An 18,864-nucleotide genomic window follows, 5' to 3' on the forward strand; every position below is an offset into this window, starting at 1 on the left:
AACCCCATTGCCACAGGCAGGGACATCTTCTGCTAGGTCGGATCCTGACTGCATTGTAAAATTCGAAACCTTGTGCCTCACGTTATTTGTGTTCATTTGTTCTTAGGCCAGTGTTCTCCCGCGGTTGCAGAAGGTTCGTCTTCCCTGCCGCCTGCTCTTCTGGCGCCCACCAGCACCTCAACATTCGCCGCCAGGCGCGGGGGGCAAACCTGGGCTGCGTAGTGTCAAAATCTGCTGTTAGATGGGACCGAGCTTTGTGTTAATAGTGGAGTGTTTCCATTTCTAGTGGATACTTACACACCTGGGTTTCTTTTCATGGGAAGTAACTGAAAACGTGATTTTAAAAAAGTCTTCTGCTCACATTGTCCAGTGAGTTTTCGGAAGCTCACTGCCGGCCATGACCACGTCCCGCCATGCAGTACTTCTTCTGTGATGTCTGCTGTGGATTTGCTAGTTTTAAGTCTTCCTTTTTGTCTGCTGTTGCTTTCAGATCTTCCATCAAGTCCTGTCAGACTTTGTGTTTGTGGTGTGTGAAACAACTGTGTGTTTTGATTTCCAGAAGACATTTCATATTTGCCTGCTGGGAGGGTTGGTGTCTCACTTGGGTGGTGCCAAGTTTCCTTTACATGGTGTGGGCAAGAGCACCAAAAGAACGTCATTCCCACGTTTGAGCATTCATGACCATTTGAACAACCCGGTCTAGCGGAAGATGTCCCTGCCCACGGCAGGGGGATTGGGCTGGAGAGTCTTTGAAGGTCACTTCCAACTCAACACATTCCAGGAGTGTTCGTGGGTAGTGCAGTCTGATTTGAAGGATAACTATTTTTTGGACTGCCTTGATTTTCACATGTTGATCCTCTTCTGGTGACATGGGCCATGGGAACTGCAGTGCTGCCTGTGTCACCTCCTTTCCCTGAGGCTTTTCTTCACTTTCACCAACAGCTTCCCAGGACAGACCCCGTGGTCACTGGTGGGCATCGCAGTCATAGAGCACTTGTAGACACCGAGTCATGGTGATGACCCTGGCAGAAAACTGAGTGCTGACCTTGGTGAATGTGGGCTGGCGTGGGGAGGATAGATGAGCACTGTGGCTGCAGGCACCGCTGCTGCGTGCGTGAAGCTGTGGTCTGCACGGAAGCTGTAACATGGTGCCGTCATCAGAGGACAGTAAGAAATTAATTTCAGATGAATTAAGTTTTTCTGCCATTTTTCACCCAAATTATTCTTTAGCCACGATTGTGAATTTGTAAAGTATTGACCATAAAGTATTGGTGACTTTCCAGGAGATCGCAGTACCGTCCATGTCCTAGAGCTGCAGCAGGAGGTCGGTGAGCTCAGCTCCTTGCCCCCTGCAGGACTGGTGGCACCGCTGTCACCTCTGACATTTGTTCTTGATAGTTAAGCGGAATTTTACCTGCCTGCTTCTAAAACTGAGTTTAAGACTTGACCACAGCTCTGATAAAAGGCTCGGGCTTCATGCCAGTGGTCGGTAACGTAATTCTGCAGCAATGAAAGCCAACACCTAAGGACAGAACTCTTGGAAATCTTGTTGTCCCTTGCACTGCTAGTGTTGGAAATTGGAAGTGCCTCCTGACTCACACAGATGTTGCCAAATGCTAAAGTCATTTACGCCTTGAACTTTTATTCATCAAAAAGTTGTTAGTGGGAGGCATGGCCTACTTTAGTGAATATTGGAATTGGTCATAGCTGAACTGAGGCCTATGTGCTATAAAACGCCCAGTTTATTATGCTGCATAGCTGTACTGTATATCTAGCCTGCAAAAAATGCTTAGACTGAGGCTGTAGGTAATTTAAGCTGTGTTCTCAGGTAGTTCAGTTCTGCGGCCTCTCAGCCAGACCCTCTGGCTGTCCTCATCCCCAGCCGTGGCACCACCTCCCTGGAAACGCTCCCGAGCAGGACTTCTGCCTCTGCACTCCGAGGAAAGCCTTGGTTTGGCTGCCACGAAACGCTCAAGGAAACCCTGAGCTGTGAAGGGTCAGCGCAGCCTCCCAGGGTGAGGGTGGCGGTAGTTTGGTGGGTCAGAGACCCTGTGGGTGCTTTGGGCCTTGTTCACGTGAAGCTTCAGCAACAAAACTGCAGTGAGCTGGTTGTCTGCTGCCGAGCATCGCAGAGCTGGGCTGGGCTGTTCCCAGGAATCTGGGCAACCAGACCAGACCAGACGCTTTGCTACGTGTCCTGTAGGCTTTTTAAGATGGCTGAGAAGAGATCTCGGTGCAGCTCACTGCTGAGTTATTCTGACCTCGTCCTTCTCGGTGACGTGCACAGCTGCGTGCGGAGCCGCGGGGAGGGAGCTGCCGCTGGAGCTCTTGGCTGCCCCCAGCCCCGTGCCCTGCGCTCGTGGGCTTGGACATGGGGAACAAGGCAACCGGTGTTGGACCCATGTGTCTGTGCGGATCTGCGGTCCTGGCCACGACCCGCTGCTGCTCAGAGAGCGTCCCTCCGCTGAGCAGCCTCGTGTCGTGCATCCCGTGGGCTGCTTTGATTTCTGTACAGAAAGGGCCGTCATTTTGCAAAGAAAGTCGAGGCCAGATGGCTGGGCAGATCAGTATGGAGGTGTCCGGTAAATAAAAAAACCCCACAGATTCAGCCTGGAAGTGAAACTGGCGAGCAGCATCCTGCATCTTTTAGGGATGAAGCATTTTTTTTCCTTAACTTAATGGTCCCTACAAGGCGGGGTAGCAGCTGTTGTGGCCTTTTCCTTTCCTTCTGCTTTTGTGAAGCTTTGCCTTATCTCTAGTGCGGATGGGAGGCAGTGTGTGGGGGCTGCAGGCGGCGCTGGGGCTCGCTGTGTTTCCTAGCCAAAGGCCGGCTAGCGCGGTTGTGAGTGCTGCCGGCACGGCTTGGTGGAGGGGTGAGCCAAGGGGTCGCTGCGGTCCCCTGGGATGCAGAGGTGCCCGGCGGCGGCTGAGCCCGTCACTCCTCTTCCCTGGCATGGCTCTGCTGCCTGTACCAGCTCTGCAGATGCATCCGGACATGGTCAAATGCATCTGCAATGCTAACAGAAGAGGGCAGGAGCTAAAGCCTGCGCGTAGCTGCTGCTGAGATAATAGAGATGTCTTTACGCCCTGCCGCAGCTTGCCCTGCCTCCCGCCTCTTGCTTTTTGGAGGAGAGCAGTCTTCGAGTCTTTTCCATTGGTTTGTGCTCCTCTGCCATCTTCCAGAAAGCACCTGCAGAGGGAACAGAGCTGGTTTGAAACGGAGGGCTGTAATGTGCTCAATAATGAGTTTATTAGTGATGTGCTGGTTGCAAAACCCACATTGCTGGGATGCTCTGGGGCTCCAGACTCATCTTCCTGTCTGCTGCTCAGCTTTGCTGGAGAGGGTGTCCCAGTTCTGCTCTGCCTCCTCTTGGGATTTCAGCCTTTGTGCAGGGCCATGTTTAACCCTGTGAGGGTTAAAGATGCTGGAGGAGCTCAGGCTGACCTGTCCTCCCCATCCCGCTCCCCGCGCTCAGCAGCTCCCAGAGCCATCTCCACTGCCCGCTGTGCTGCCTGCTGCTTGGCCTCCAGCGGGCTGGAGAATTAACCCTCTGAGAGACAGGTTATCTTCACCTACCCTGCGTGGGGGCCCAAAGCCTGGAGACCCTGGGTCCCTAGTGCTGCCTGAAGGTTCCCAAGGCAGGAGCAGGTGTTGAGAGAGGTTGATCAAACCCCTTCTGTTCTTCTGCTCCAGATGTGCCTGTGGCAGAGCACCCGCTCCGTGTGACGCAGCAGCGGTCGGCACTGCCGTGTGGTCCCTGTATGAGCAGCAGCGGTGAGCCACCAAAGCTGCAGGGCAGCAGAGCTGCTTGCTGACTGGTTGTGTTAATTAACTTGGGCTCATCGCCTGCTGTAAGCTGGTTTTAGAGCTAATCTCACTTAAGGCACTTAGACTTGCAGCGCTTTGCTGTGGCTCTGTTTCCTTTCTCCCCGTAAGGAGTCTCGGGGCAGCCTTTGTTGCCCAAGGTTGCAACGTGTCAGATGCGCCCGGGGGATGCAGCCAAGAAGCACCGGGAGGATGGTATGCCCAGTATCCTTGCATGGCATTGGGGGTGCGTGCTCCTTGCCTGTCGCTGGCAAACATGCCTGGGCTTTGGAAGGCTGTGGATTGTTTGCCGCTTGTGTTGAGCAGTGCCAGCAGGTAGCTTTGACCTAGACTGGAGCTTTCCGTGTGGCTTTGGAAACCTGGGATGCTCACAGCTGGGATGTGTGAAGCCAAAATGCTGTCAGCTGGGTGGACACTTCGCGTTTCCTTAGGAAAGGTGTTTTTGTTTTGTTTCTGCTTTGGCAGCAGCGTATGGGAAGACACTGGAAGCCTGGGGTGAGCGTGCCTGCGAGGGCCGGCGTTGTGCCTGGACCAAGTCCCGGGATGGTGGGAGATGCTGTGAGCAGATGATCCTTTGGTGCTCTGCATCGCGGGGAGCTGTGCCTGCACAGTGGCATCTCCTCCCCTTCGGGTCCCAGGTGGCCCCGCAGCCACTGCTGCCCTCACACGGGGTGCCGGGTGGGGAGCGGCGGGGCCGGGCGATCAGCCTGACACCGTGTGTCAGAGGCGATGTGGCACGGAGGGTAGTTCCAGTGACACAGGTTGGACAGATGGTGGCCTTCTCCAGCCCGGTCTGACACGTGCCCTCCTGACCAGCAGGCTCCATCCTTGCAATTTCCTTTTCTCAGGGTTTCTGGCTGGGCTTTTGTGCCGCTCTCCCTGCACACAGCAGGGCAGCGCCGCATTCAGTGCCTGCCCTAAATAACCATCACCCTGCCTGTGCATCAGTGCTCTGCTGCACCCGGGGGGTGACCTGCCTTGAAAACAGAAGTGCTTCCAACCAGGCTGCGCATGGGTTTGGCAGAAACCCTCTCCCTGGGCGGTGGGTTGCCTTCCTCTGGGATTTCTGGGTCCAATGGATGGCACGGTCCGGTGGGCAGCCGGAATGGGACTAAGCAGCAATGTGGCATCCTGAGTGCAATGAACCAGGACTGTTTGGGACATGGAAAGGGTGGGCAAGAGGTGACAAGGAGATGAGCATCTTGGCTGGTGGCGTGCTGACCTGCTACCTTTCCTCTGCTGCCGGTCGTCTCTGGCCTGTGTGGTTACGGTAAAAGTCTGTGTTTAAAATTAGTGATGGGGAATGCTTTCCTCGCAGGCTTCAGAAGCAGGCTAAAAATTCCTCCAAATTAAGATCTTGCCAGAATGAAGGCAAGAAAAGCTGGATAGTCTCAGAGGAAGTTGTGATGGAGATGCATTTTCCAGTGCAGGACTGCAGAGACTGGTATTGGACCCAGGGCCAGCAGGATGGGAAACACCAGCCCTGGGAGGGGCTTTTGTAGGATCAGAGAGTGGTTTGGGTTGGAAGGGACCTTCAAAGATCATCCAGTCCAACCCCTGCCATGGGCAGGGACATCTCCCACTAGACCAGGTTGCTCAAAGCCCCGTCCAGCCTGACCTTGAACACTTCCAGGGATGGGGCATCCACAGCTTCTCTGGGCAGCCTGTGCCAGTGTCTCACCACCCTCGTCGTACAACATTTCTTCCCCATGTCCAAACTAACCCCACTCTTGTTCAGTTTAAAACTGTTGTCTTGTGCTGGGGACCCCAGAGAGCAGAGCGGGAGCATCCCCTCCCTTGACCTGCTGCCCTCGCTGCTGGTGGGGCAGCCCAGGAGACACTTGGCTTTCTGGCCCAGGGGAAAGTATCGTGGCACAGAGCTGGAGTCAGCAGAGCTGGAAGGAGCACAGAAGAAGAGTGGTATAACAGGTGCCAGAGGTCAGCTGGAGTAACAGCCCTGTTTCCTTTGTGAAATCTCCTTGAAACACAGCCTACCACCCAGCAGCCTCACAGTGGCACTGAGCTGATGGAGACACCCCACAGCTGAAATCCCACGTGTGGAGCCCACTGGCTGTGGGGGCCGTCGGGGACGTCCTTGTCACTGACATGGAGAGGCTGGCAGGGCAGTGGGAAGGAGGATGCTGTGACCTGGGGGTATGTGTGTCTGTTTGTGTTGGCAGCTGCAGCTTCTTTCACTTGCGACATGTGTCCTCAGGATCTGTTGGCTTTATGTATTTATAAGGTCCTGGCACGGGTGTTGGTGAGAGTTTGTGACAGCTCATGCTGTTTCGGATAACACCGGCACAAGGTGGGCAGAAACCATACCCCTTCGCGTGCGCTCACAAAACATCCCTCAGTCCCTGCTGGATAAGGCCAATGGTACCCTGGGCTGCATCCCCAGCAGCGTGACCAGCAGGTCAGGAGGGGATCCTGCCCCTCTGCCCCGCTCTGTGAGACCCCCCTGCAGTGCTGGGCCAGCTCTGGGGACAGCGCAGGACACACATGGACCTGCTGGAGAGGGGCCAGAGGAGCCCCAGAAATGACCCGAGGCTGGAACAGCTCTGCTGGGAGGACAGGCTGGGAGAGCTGGGGGGTTCGGCTGGAGAAGAGAAGCTCTGGGAAGACCTTAGTGCGGCCCTTCTGGATTTAAAAGGGGCCCGTAAGAAAGATGGGGACAGACTTTTGAGCAGGGCCTGTTGTGATAGGACAAGGGGTGATGGTTTTAAACTAAAGGAGGGAGATTCGGGCCAGATACAAATAAGAAATTGTTGCCCCAGAGGGTGGTGAGAGCCTGGCCCAGGTTGGCCAGAGAGGTGGTGGCTGAACCATCCCTGCAGACACCCCAGGCCAGGCTGGACGGGGCTCTGAGCAACCTGAGCTGGTGCAGATGTCCCTGCTCATGGCAGGGGGGGCACTGGGGAGCTGGGAAGGTCCCTTCAACCCAAATTATTCTGTGGTTCTACAACTGACCAGCTGATGGGCTCTGGGTACCACCTATCTCAGTCAAAGACAGTTGATGCTTAAAATCAAGCATGGCACAAACCAAGCAGGATTCCTAATGGTGTGTAAACTGAAATGCAGACATGGATGGTAACTACACCTATGTAGCACAGACCCATCCAGTGCAGACATCCTTCCTAGCTTTAGGAGATGATGCTTTTTAACCTCCTTGACAGTGAGGCCTCCTGCTCACATGCTGTGCATGCTGGGGAAGCGCCTGCGCTGCTCCAGGAGCGATGGAGTGGATGTCAGCATCGCTCTGGGTCCGTTTGTGGGGCCCAAACGCACCTGTGCTTACAGCCAGCGGTGACCGTGCCAGCGAAGCAGGGCTTGATTGCCAGCTGAGGGAACGATACAGTCGGCAGCAGAGCTGGGACTTGAGGGTGGCCACCTTTGTTTTGGGAAGGTGGGTTTGGGCAGGGCTGGAACAGTGATGGCAGGGGGCATGAGGACACGGGGCAGGAGAGGATGTAGGTCCCTGTAGCCTGGCGGCACTGGAGTGCAGGAGGGCTGTAATAGAGCCCGTGGCCAAATCCTGCCCCTGGCCCCAGCGCTGCGTGGATGGTGTTGGATGGTGCCGTGCATCCCACTCTGCACTGAGCCCGAGTCCTGCTCTTGCTCTCGGTGCCAGGCTGCGTCTGCTCGCGGGGACCCTGGTGCGAGAGCAAACTGCTGGATTTTGAAAGGAAGAAGCTGGATCCTGCCTGCCGCAAAGGGCATTGCCTTCTGCAGGGAGCGAACGGAGCTTGCTGCAGGTCCGGGCAGGTGCAGGCCTGCCTGTGCAGGCAGGAGGCCACCGACCCCGCTCCCGGTCCATATTCTCAGCATAATGGTGTATTTTTAGCAATGCAGGGAAGAGATCCAAGTGAAAGCAAGAGAAAGGTCTAAGTGCCCATCCTCAGGTTCATCTTGCCCAGCTCCATCAAAATCTCAGTGCACTGACCCGTTTCGGGCTGTCGCCCCAGCCCGTCTGTGCAGGCAGCTCCTGCCTGCTGAGCCCAGGCTGTGGGGGCCCTGCTGTAACCAAAATGGACAATTCCTGAATTCCTGGCTTCTTTGTGCCCCCAGAGTGGTGGGCCAGGGCAGCAGCACATCTGCTTTTCCTTCTCAAGGTGAGGTTTTCACTGGGGTCGTGGTAGCTCTCAAGTCTCCAGGTCTCTGAATCAGCCTCTCAAGAAGCGGTTACTGAAGTGAAGTGCAGGAGGGGTGGCCAGGCTGCGAGCTGAGGTCTTCTCTGGGCGCCGCCGCCCAAATCAGTCACCCTAGGTTGAAAAGACAGTTTTGAGGGGAAGGCTAGGTATTTCATCTGACTTACTTAAGGATAAGAGGCATCTCTCTGGAGACTATTGGCCTGCTCTGCTAAGTGTGAAGGGGGCACGCTTTGACCTGCAAACATCTGCACAATGTGGGGCAATTATGAGATAAGCAGAGACAGTCCTTGCTCTTAAATCTTCTCCATTCCCCTGGCTCCTTCTCTATGGTGAAGATGGAATAAGAAGAAACTTTTCTACCTCATTGATTTTCCATTTCCCTCCATCATGTATCTGCTTTGGATAATAATCTCTTAAATGTCTCCTTATCCAGAGTACTGTAATTTTTCTTTCGCCTGTGAGCTTGCATCCTCTGCCTCGCTGGGATGGGAGGTGTTTTCATCTCTGGTGACAATGACACACATGCTGCTGCAGGCAAGGACAACCCCTCATTTGCCTGCTGTGGCTTTACTAGTTCTGTTGTATTTTCTGTTCTCTCCTGTATTTCCTGCACTCCGCAGCATCCCTCGTGTTTTCTCTCCGCAGCATCTTTCACACTTTCCCATTGCAGCATCCCTCGTGTTTTCCCATCACTGCTGTTTGCAGAGCCGTTGTGCACAGCTGAGTGTAGCTCATAAAGTTCCCCCCTCCAGCTCTCTGTAAGTGCACAGATATCCTTAGTCCTGTTCTGCGCTTGGCACAGGAGGCCACGTGGTGTGGTAGCTACTGCGGTGGTGTTTTGTGTTGTGCCTTGATTGCTGGAGTTGGCAGTCCTCTGCTCTCTTGGTCTTGAATATCTCCAGGGATGGCACATCTGCTGCCTCTCTGGTGTCCCCATAGCACTCTGGTGTGGCAGGGCTTGGGATGTCCCACACTTTGGCTGGCATTGTCCCCGGCTCCTGGGAGCAAGTGAGCAAAGGAGAAGGGGAAGATGCCTCTGAGGGGCTCTGAAATGGAGGTGCAAACTCTGCAGGAAGCACTCGCTGATGCCTCTCTTTGTGTTGTTGCAGGCGAAGGACAGTGATGACGATGATGAAGTCACCGTCAGTGTGGACCGGGACCGCTTCATGGATGAGTTCTTTGAGCAGGTGAGAGGTTTGTTTCTCCAGTGCAGCTTTAAAGCCAATTCAGACCTTTCTGTTGGCACTGGAACAGGCTGGGGGGATGTGGCACAAGTTCCCACCATGGGTAGGGAGCAGTGGTTGAGGTGTGGACGGTGGTTCTGCCCCAGCTGATGCTGCTCAGCTGGTGCTTGGTGCTCAGGGGTTATGCTCGGCGTGCTGACGAGCAGGAACCAAGCTTCCACGCAGACACAGGGCTGTCGTGGTCCCACCTGGCCCTACGGATGCTTTGCTGCTCCAGTTCCTCCTCCAGAAACCAGTGGGGCAGCTGGGCTGGTGCCCAGTTGGCAGGAGTGGGTGAGCCCTGCAGCCTTCTCCCAGCCAGCCGCCACCACGGACCCGCTCTCAAACCTCTCCCGAAAGCACCTCTGTGGAGTAGCATGTTCTGCATGGTATCGATTTTTTTTTTTTTAATTTTGTGCCTCTCGTTACCAAACAAGAGGCTGTCTTTGGCATGTGGGTGGCTGTAAGATCTGCATGCGGATTTTTAGCACACCCTTCACATGGCGTGTGTGTGGGGGGTGTTAAAATGTATCTGTGCAGGCAATGGAGTGGGGAAGGAAAAAAAAAAATCCGACGTGCAGATGGAGGAAGATGAGCAAAGTGGTGGTGTGAGTTGAAGGAGAAGGAGCTAGAGGGTTGGCAGCCCGGCAGGCAGAGGGCACAAGCGGAGATTCCCCCTCCCGGTGATGCCGACGTGTCTCCTGTAGTACAGGAGTGTGGGGAAGATGCTAGCCTGGATTTACTGGCAAATGTGGCCACCCTGGTCTGTGGGTGAGGGTCAAATTGGGCTTCTCAGCCCCTGGAGCAAAGAGACTGAGCTGAGACCGAGCCTGGCTTATGCAGCCTCAGCAATGTTCTCCGTGCCGGAGGTACAGACCTGGGAATCTGTAGATCTGATGCTAATTTAAATAAACCCCAAATGTTTCTCAGTGCATCGTAAAGGATAGAGGACGTAGAGTCTGTGTTACATGGCTGGGATTGCAAAGCTGGCTGCTGGGATGTGGAAGGTCTTGATTTCAGGAGGATCCAGCTGGAAAATATTTGTCCAGGGAGATGTTTGCTGTCATGCAGACAGATCGTAGTTGCTTTGGGATAGGATTTAATAATCCCTCCCCTTTCCAAAAGTCCAGGCTTCTCACAGGAGACATGTCTTGTTGTCCATCTCTACAGGTGGAAGAAATTCGAGGGTTCATTGATAAAATTTCAGAGAATGTGGAGGAAGTGAAGAGGAAGCACAGCGCCATCCTTGCTTCGCCCAACCCTGATGAGAGTGAGTGAGCCGTGATCTACTCGTGTCCCCGTGGGCAAGTGGCTGCGCTGGGCTGGGCCACTTGTGGGGTGGATGGAGTCAGAGCGAAGTCCTTTGTCTTGAGGTGGCCATGGCTGGAAAGCCACAAGCTGCCGAAGTGGCTGGTGGCCAGGGCGAGGGAGGGCTGGGACCTGCATGGCAAGGAGATGGAGGGACGGGTGGTGGCTTTCTGACCTTGAGAAGTGGTGAGTGTCCAAGGAGGCTGCAGGAGTGGAATTCATGCAGGACCGGCAAATGTGCAGGTCGAAAAGAGCAAATGGCTGCTTTTATGCTGGTTGGCCATTATCTTGCCCCAGGCCACCTGGGGAGGGTACGTGAATGAGACAGCACTTGGTCCAGAAATGGTACAGCTCTTCTTTGAGCCCATGGTGTGCACTTGGGATGCTGTCCTCTCTGTCCTGAAGGACATTTTGTTGCAGGCTGGCCAAAGAGTCTGTCCCTTCTGGCTCTTACTGATGCATTGCTGTTTGCTTCCCCAGTCTTATGTTCCTGAGAAGAGGTTTGTTCCCCAGAAGAGAAGTTAAGAATAGCAGCACCCAAGAGGTGGCAACATGTGGGAGTCTGCAGGATCTGGCAGAGTTAGAGCTGTGGGTGATGAGTTCCCTTTGTCCCCAGGTGCAAGCTGTGCATCTCCTGGGGGTGCTGCAGGAGCTGGCTCTGGCAGAGCAACTGGGGCTGGTGGGGTCAGCTGGGCTTCCGTAGTGCAGAGGCTTTGAGCTGTGGTGTCTGCAGCCCCTCCCTGGGAGCAGGCGGGACCGAGGTGCTGAGCTGTGCGAGGGAGAGTGGGGTGAGCAGAGCTGTTTATCGGCGCAGCTGGACTAGGGGCTGGGGCTGGACCCTGGCCAGACTCACCTGCTGAGGGACATCATCTGAACATCTCCGCTGCCCCAAGCTTGTCCATCGGTCTTGCCGTGAGCCCATGTGGGCTCTCCTTTGCCCACCTCCTTCGTGGTGCTGGTGGTTGCGGGGCTCGTGGTTACTGCGGGGCCAGCTGTGCGAGTTGGCTCTGAGCTGCCGGGCCTTTGACCTCGACAAAGGTGTCGCTTCCACAGGCCGGTGGGCAACTGCTGAGGAACCAGAGGCTTCTTGTGCCCTCCGGGTTGCAGTGACCCTGGCACAAAGGTGTGCTGAGGGGGCTGGAAAGCTGAGACCAGGTCTCTGTCTCGCCATCTACCCTCCTCCCATCCACTTCTCTTCATTGGCCCAGTGCCATTCCATGTCTGCTTGTATCGCTATTCCATGTCTGCTTGTATCCAACTGTGAATTGTTTCTAGAGATCCCAGGAGGTTGTCCGTACACACATTTTACTGTGTCCAGCCCTACTTCAAATCAGTAGATATTGGTAATTGCTTGGAAGAACCTGGCCCTTCCTGAATTGTCTCACGCTCCCCTCTCCTGGCAGCTGCTTCTCAGCTAAAATTCACTTGGCCGAGCCTGGAAGCCAGGGGTTTTCTCAAGAGAATTCACATATCTTAGGCTCTTTTGGTCTGGGCTCGCACTGTAAGATTTTGCAGTGTTTCTGTTTGGGTGTTTTCAGGGAAGAGCTGTCATTGCTTTGCTCCTGGCTGCTGGGCTTGTACAGCATCCATCGGCACGGTGGCTGCGGGGGGCTGAGCCAGAGCTTGGCGCTCCTGGCCTAAAAGATAATAATCTATTTGAAAGTCTGAGATCTGCAGTGAACAAGGTATGGTGAAATTGATGTGACTTGCAGAAGCATCCAGGATGTTGGGAGTGCTTCTGGTTTTGTTTTAGTGTTACCTTGCCTTGGTATTGTAGAAAATTCAGTTTATAATGCCAAAGAACTCTTTGGGCAGCGAAAGAAGAGCCCACACCTTGTTTAGAAATTAGTCTTTTGTAATATTGTGGTGTGTCCAGGAGGTGCAGTGCGGGCATCTGGTGCTCAGTGGTCGTTGGGCTTACAGAATCACAGAGTGGTTTGGGTTGGAAGGGACCGTCAAAGCTCATCCAGTCCCACCCTTGCCATGAGCAGGGACATCTGCACCAGCTCAGGTTGCTCAGATCCCCGTCCAGCCTGGCCTGGGATGTCTCCAGGGATGGGGCATCCACAGCTTCTCTGGGCAGCCTGTGCCAGTGTCTCACCACCCTCATCGTACAACATTTCTTCCCCATGTCCAGCCTAAAGCCACCCTTGTTCAGTTTAAAACTGTTGCCCCTTGTGCTGTCACTGCAGGCCCTGGTCAAAAGTCTCTCCATCTTTCCTATGAGCCCCATTTAAGTACTGAGGGGGCTGCAGACAAAGGACACTAAAACAGAGGTGAGGAAAGGCTGATCTTGGCGTGTGCTCACTGGCATTTGCTTTTTAATGTGGCAAGTGAATGACACCTGTGATGATAAGCAAGGCAAGACGTTCTCTGCAGGAGCCAGACTCATGGGGGATTTGGCGTGCTGCTTGTCCCCTCTTGAACAGCACCTCAGTTATTTCTTAGGGATCTCTAAGCACTTTAGCATCATGTGAAACCTCCACTACAGGGTGATAGGAAGTTATCCATCCTCCTGGGTGTCAGAAGAAAGACACAGGCTGCTCATTCTTGTCTGGAGGCAAATGTGCTGTGCAGGGCACAGCCCGATTTGGTGTGTGGTGCAGTTTCTCTGCCAAGAGATAGAAACACCTTAAACACCCCCGGCAAGTCCCTCCTAGAGCTGGAGGACCTTGGTGTGGAGCCTCAGAAGATCAGGGCAGAGCTGAGCTGGTAATTTGGGGAACCGATGAACAGTGGTTGGAGTCGGCATTGGGCCACTGAGTGAAAAAAGGATGGATGGATGGTCGTACAGTGTCTGCTGGCTGAATTGCTTGCTGTTTTTTCAGGGTCTCTAATAGGTTCCGCAGGTACAATCCTACCAGAACCTGTGTCTTCAATGACTGTGTGCTTAGGTGGAGTCAGGCCCTTGGTGCTCTCCTCTTGCAGAAAAAGCGAGGTCCAGGACCCCCCGTGAGACCTGGATTTACCCACTCGGCTGGCGCGGGGCCCAGGTGCTGGGCCGGGTCCGTGTGGCGCAGAAAGGCTCGTCCCTCCCGTCCGCTCCTGCTGGTCCCTCTCTGGCTGCGCAGCCTGCTGGCGGATCTGCGCTGCCGCTGCTCTCTGGGCTGATTTTGGCACCTGGTGTGCGGGCAGCCGGTGGTTTTGCCGTCGCACCGGCGAGGTGGCAGCCGCCCCCGGCCTGCCCGCGCCCTGCCGCTGCGGTGGGCTGGCGCCGGGCTGCGGGGGACAGCACGGGGGTCCCCACTGAGCGGTTCCGCGTCGTGGAGCGGGCAGCATCGTGTCAGGACTCGGGGGGGCCTGGAGCAGCCCAGGGTCTGCGTTCCTCCTCGGGATGGAGCCGTTGCTGCTGCTACTCCTGGTTTGAGTCACAGCTCCTGATAAACCTGTTCCGAAAACCCTTCCCAGTGAGCTGCTGCATCCTTCCTGGTGGACAACATCCTTCCTGGTGTTTGTCGTTCCTGGTGTTTGTCCTCAGTCCGTGCTGCTTCCCCAAGGAGGTGGCTTTCAATGACAGGTCACTAGCTGGAGAGGAATGAAATGGTTTTTTATTTCCTGGAGCGGTTGGGAAGGACTTCTATGCCATTTTTCTTCTCCATGCATGGCATCCCTCCCCGTGGCCATGCTCTGTGGCTCCTCGTCGCTGCCTTATATAACAGATGCTGTTCAGTGAATGATTTGCCCCCGGGAACGTAAATCTTCAAATCTGAAGTCATGTCTTTCAGCCTGTCAGCTCAGTCCATCTCTGCAGGCTTTGGAAGACCCAATAAATATTTCAGACCTGGAAGTAGGTCCATTATGGCTCTGAACCAGGATGGAAGGGGAAGTTCAGTTGCATGTGCACTTGACCTCCAGTTTTATATTTTAAGCTGTGCAGAATCAAAGTGATGGCTTTGGACACCAGGGTGCAGGTCCTGGGTGACTTTGTTCAGGGTCTCTTTCCACTGGAGGAGTTTTAAATTATTTGGAGTGTGGCCTCTGTAATTCTGAGCAGACCATCTCCTGGCAGAGAGATGTGCCAGGTGGTCCAGGAGACAAATTGCAGCTGCTTGCCTCTGTCTAATGTGTTGAGGCAACACTGGCCAGCACCAAAAGGCAATTTGGAGTTGAGATGCTGCTTGGGGAAGGGAGGCTGCAGCTGGTTCTTGCTGGAGCTGCCCTTGGGCACTGTTTTCTGTGCCCTCTTAGCTCCATTTCCCACCATGCAGGGGTTTTTCTTGGGATACATTCCCCCTGGTGCCCAGTCCCACCAAGGCAGAGAGGAGGTTTCCTTAAAGACAGGAGTTGCAGTCATGCTGTGTTGGAGGCTTCAGGCTTGGGTGCGTGTGATGCTCCTTTGGGAGGAGCAGTATGAGATGTCAAGCGATGGTTTTTGTTGAAAAGCCTGAATTTGGCTTTCTGGGCTGCAAGCACACGCTGCTGGCTCATATCATATTTGTCATCACCAGTTTCCCCCAGTCCTCTGCAGCACTGCTCTCCATCCATCCATTCATCTCCCAGTCTGCGCTGGTACTCAGGATTGCCCAGACCCAGGTGCAGGACTTTGCACTTGACCTTGTTGAACCTCATGAGGTTCACATGGGCCCACTTCTCCAGCTTGCCCAGGTCCCTCTGGATGGATCCCGTCCCTCAGGTGTGTCACCTGCACCACTCAGCCTGGTGTCATCTGCAAACTTGCTGAGGTTTCACTCGATCCCACTGTCTGTGTCACTGATGATGTTAAACAGTTCTGGTCCCAGTATGGACCGCTGAGGGACATCACTTGTCACCGGCGTCCAGCCAGACATTGAGCCATTGACCACCACTCCCTGGGTGCGACCATCCAGCCAGTTCCTCATCCACTGACAGTCCACCCATCACATCCACACCTCTCCCATTTAGAGAGAAGGATGTTGTGGTGGACCATGTCAAAGGCTTTACAGAACTCCAGACAGACAACATCCATAGCCCTTGCTTTGTCCATTGAGGTAGTTACTGCATTGTAGAAGGCCACGGTGTTGGTCAGGCAGGACTTGCCCTTGGTGAAGCCGTCCTGAATCATCTCCGTTTCCTCCATGTGCCTTAGCACAGCTTCCAGAAGGATCCGTTCCATGATCTGCCCAGGCACAGAGCTGAGGCTGACAGGTTGGTAGTTCCCAGAGTCCTCCTTTCTACCCTTTTTAGAAATGGGTGCGATGTTTCCCTTTTTCCAGTCACCAGGGACTTCACCTGACTGCCAGGGCTTCTCAAATATCACGGAAAGTGACTTGGCAGCTACATCAGCCAATTCCCTCAGGACTCTGGGATGCATCTAGTCAGGTCCCGTAGATTTATGTATGTTCAGGTTCCTCAAGTGGCAGGATCCCACCAACACGGATGGTTCTTCAGCCTCTTGGGGTATGCACGGGGGCTTATAGGGATGGGGTGGGAGGAGGAGGTGCCATCTGCTGCTCTCAGTGTCCTGGCTCCCCCTGGCCCTGCTTCTCTTCCTCCTCTGGGCAGGTCCCTGAGGGGAAGGTGATCACAGGCTGTCTCTGCATCCCGTGCTTGATTCAGCCATAGTGAGGGATGGCTCCATGGCTCTGCTGGCACTGCCCGGTGTAGCAAACCTGCTGTGAGATGGAGAAACTGGAAGGGTGCTTGGTTTGGGGAGGGGAGTGCTCCTCTTCCTACCAGGGAGGTCCAGGAGTCCGTGCAGAGCAGCTCCAGCAACTCTCTTGGCTTGGGCATCCCGAGCAGAGCTGTGCTAATGATGCCCATGGACTGCCTCAGGTGGCCACCCTTCCCTGTGTCACACAGGGATGCTTTTTGTCACCCTTTCATGCATTTCTCCACCTCCATCTTGAACAAATTTTGTTTCTTCTCCTGGTGGTTCTTGTTGAGGAGCCACTCTAGGTCTTAACCTACAGTGGTCAGGACATCTCATTTCCAGCCTCAGTCTGTTTATGATCGATTTACATACCAACGTCATCCAAAGAACAAATATATTTAGCTTAAAGAGCTGTTTGCCCTTCTGGCTTCATCCTGTCAGGTTTATGCAGCAGCTCGGTCATTTTGCAAGGGCTTTGCACAGTCTCTGCCTTCTCTGTCCCCGTCACCCACCCCAGCTCTGGTTTTAAAGGGCTGGGGTGCCCTGGGACATGAGGTCTCAAGGATTTTTGGGGGGCCCTGGATGTTAGTCAACATTTCTTGAGCTTTTCAGACTGGGTTGCCCTTATCTTACCTCATCATGTCGCTACCCGCATGGAAGTTGTGTCTGTGTGGGACGGGCCAGGGTTTCCTGTGCCCGGGTGGTGGGTGCTGGGCCCGGGCACCTGCAGGCGATGAGTTTTTGAAGGAGATGGGCAGAGCGAGGGTTGGTGGCTTGTGGTGGCACCTCTGCCTGGGAGCAAGAGGTTTGGCTGTACGTAGAATTGTGGAGATGGGCGTCTGGAGAGCGGACAGTCCAGCCCTCCACGGTGCCTTCAGAGGACAGAATCATAGTATCGTAGAACGGTTTGGGTTGGAAGGGACCTTCAAAGATCATGTCATTCCAGCCTCTCTGCCATGGGCAGGGACACCTTCCACCAGACCAGGTTGCTCAGAGCCCCGTCCAGCCCAGCCTTGAACACTTCCAGGGATGCAGCATCCACAGCTGCTCTGGGCAGCCTGTGCCAGTGTTTTACCACCCTCGTGGAGAAGAATTTCTTCCTTATATCTAAACTAAATCTACTGTCTTTCAGTGTAAAGCCATTACCCCTTGTCCTTTCACTACATGTCTTGTAAAAAGTCCCTCTCCAATGAAATTCTGCAGTTAAAATTGTAAGTACTAACTTGAATTATTTAGGATATCGTATAATCTCTTTTCTGTGTTTGTTTACAGACTTTGATTTTTTAATCTCTTTATGGAAAAATTGATTTCTTAATTCCTATTTTGTTAAGGGTTATAGTCTGCTGATCAAAATTGACACTTCATATTTCAGGAATGCGTACTTCTGTAAAGTACCGTTTAAAGGATCTGGCGGAACTGGGGGACAAGCTAGCAAAACGCCTCCCTCCAGCACCAAACCAGCCCAGCATCTCCCAGCACTGATTCGGCGGGTGTCGCGGGGTCCAGGCGGAGCAGGGACGAGCGTGGGTGCTGGGCTGCTCACGCTGGTCCTCCCCTGCCCTGGCCACTGCCACTGCTCAGCACGGACCCGTGTCGGGCTCTCACCGCTGTGTCGTACCCGGCGCGGTGGCACCCGCTGCCAGCCCTCGGGTGCTGCCCGTGGGAACAGGACGAGCAGCAGCGGCTCTCAGGGCTGTGGGAGCTGCAGATCTGTCCTCTCTCCCTTGTGCCCCTGTGGCTTTTTCTTTTGTGTCTCCTTGACGTACCACGTGTCAGTCCAGGTGAGATTCCATTTTCCTGTGCACTGGCTGTGCAAGCCCCGTGCATTCTTGAGCTTTGTGATCACTGGTGCTTATTGTCTGCTCTGTCATCCTGAACAGCGCTGGGTGATCCGTGACACCAAGTGAATGCAGAGTAAATATCAATTAACTGTAGTCTGATTCAGTGCACCATTAAAAAGAAAAAAAAAGAATAAAAATCAGCTGCTCTGTAATTATTTTGGGCTTAATTTAGACCAAACAGTGGCACTCCTGGAAGACATGTTATTGCTGCCACATGGCGCAGCTTTTGATGAAGAACTTTATCTCCTTTGTGCTGTGTACCCTGTTGCACCTCAGCACCCGTTGTGTGATGCATGGCAGTGCCCTCCAAGGAGGCAAATTTTGGAACAGAGGCCCGAGGTTTTACTGCTCCTATTGTAGTGCAGGAGAGCTCCCATGGCTCCTCGATTCATGCGTCTCGCAGCAGCATAGCCCCTGTTCTTGCTGCGTCCCAAGGGCTTTGGGATCGAGTGGCTGGCAGGAGGTGAGTGGCCCTGGGGGTACAGGGACATGAGCCCCGCTGCCCGTTGCACCCTCAGGTCTTCTCCGCTGCCTTCTCTTGTCTGTGTGCTAATTTGGCTCAGGTCCCTACCTTATGTCTCCTGGGGCTGTGCCATGCCAGTGGTAACGGCTGCATGGCGAGGCCACCTGCTGCCTCCTTCAGCCTGAGTTGTTTGGCCTGGGAGGTTGGAAAGAGGAAGGAGGAAGGGAAAGGATCAAAAATGAGAGGGGATCTGGCAGCTGTGCCCCTTGCAGCACCGGCTGGAGGAGTTTAGTCCTTCTTGCCCAGCAGGTTGGCCAGGTTGGAGGTCTTCCAGCAAGTGATGGGTTCGGCAGGCTGCGTTGCTGCCTCCTCGGGCTCTCCTGCCTCTCCTGGCCGGGTTTGTAGCGGTTGGTGCCAGCTGGTCCCTGGATTCCAAGCGGAGAAGAAGAATAGAATAATAGAATAGTTTTGGTTGGAAGAGAC

At 54.3% G+C, this 18,864-nt stretch overlaps 1 protein-coding gene across 2 annotated transcripts in view; it reads left to right on the forward strand.

Annotated features, from left to right (window-relative positions):
- STX1A (syntaxin 1A) overlaps positions 1-18,864 on the forward strand; it is an 88,134-nt gene that overhangs the window by 8,371 nt on the left and 60,899 nt on the right. For both annotated transcript variants that reach the window (XM_065647487.1, XM_065647486.1), the window contains exons 2-3: positions 9,087-9,164; positions 10,371-10,470. In XM_065647487.1, the coding sequence (XP_065503559.1) occupies positions 9,087-9,164; positions 10,371-10,470 (178 nt within the window). The remainder of the gene's footprint in view (positions 1-9,086; positions 9,165-10,370; positions 10,471-18,864) is intronic.

The sequence above is a fragment of the Caloenas nicobarica genome, chromosome 17 (assembly GCF_036013445.1).
Source record: "Caloenas nicobarica isolate bCalNic1 chromosome 17, bCalNic1.hap1, whole genome shotgun sequence".
Taxonomy (NCBI): Eukaryota; Metazoa; Chordata; class Aves; order Columbiformes; family Columbidae; genus Caloenas; species Caloenas nicobarica.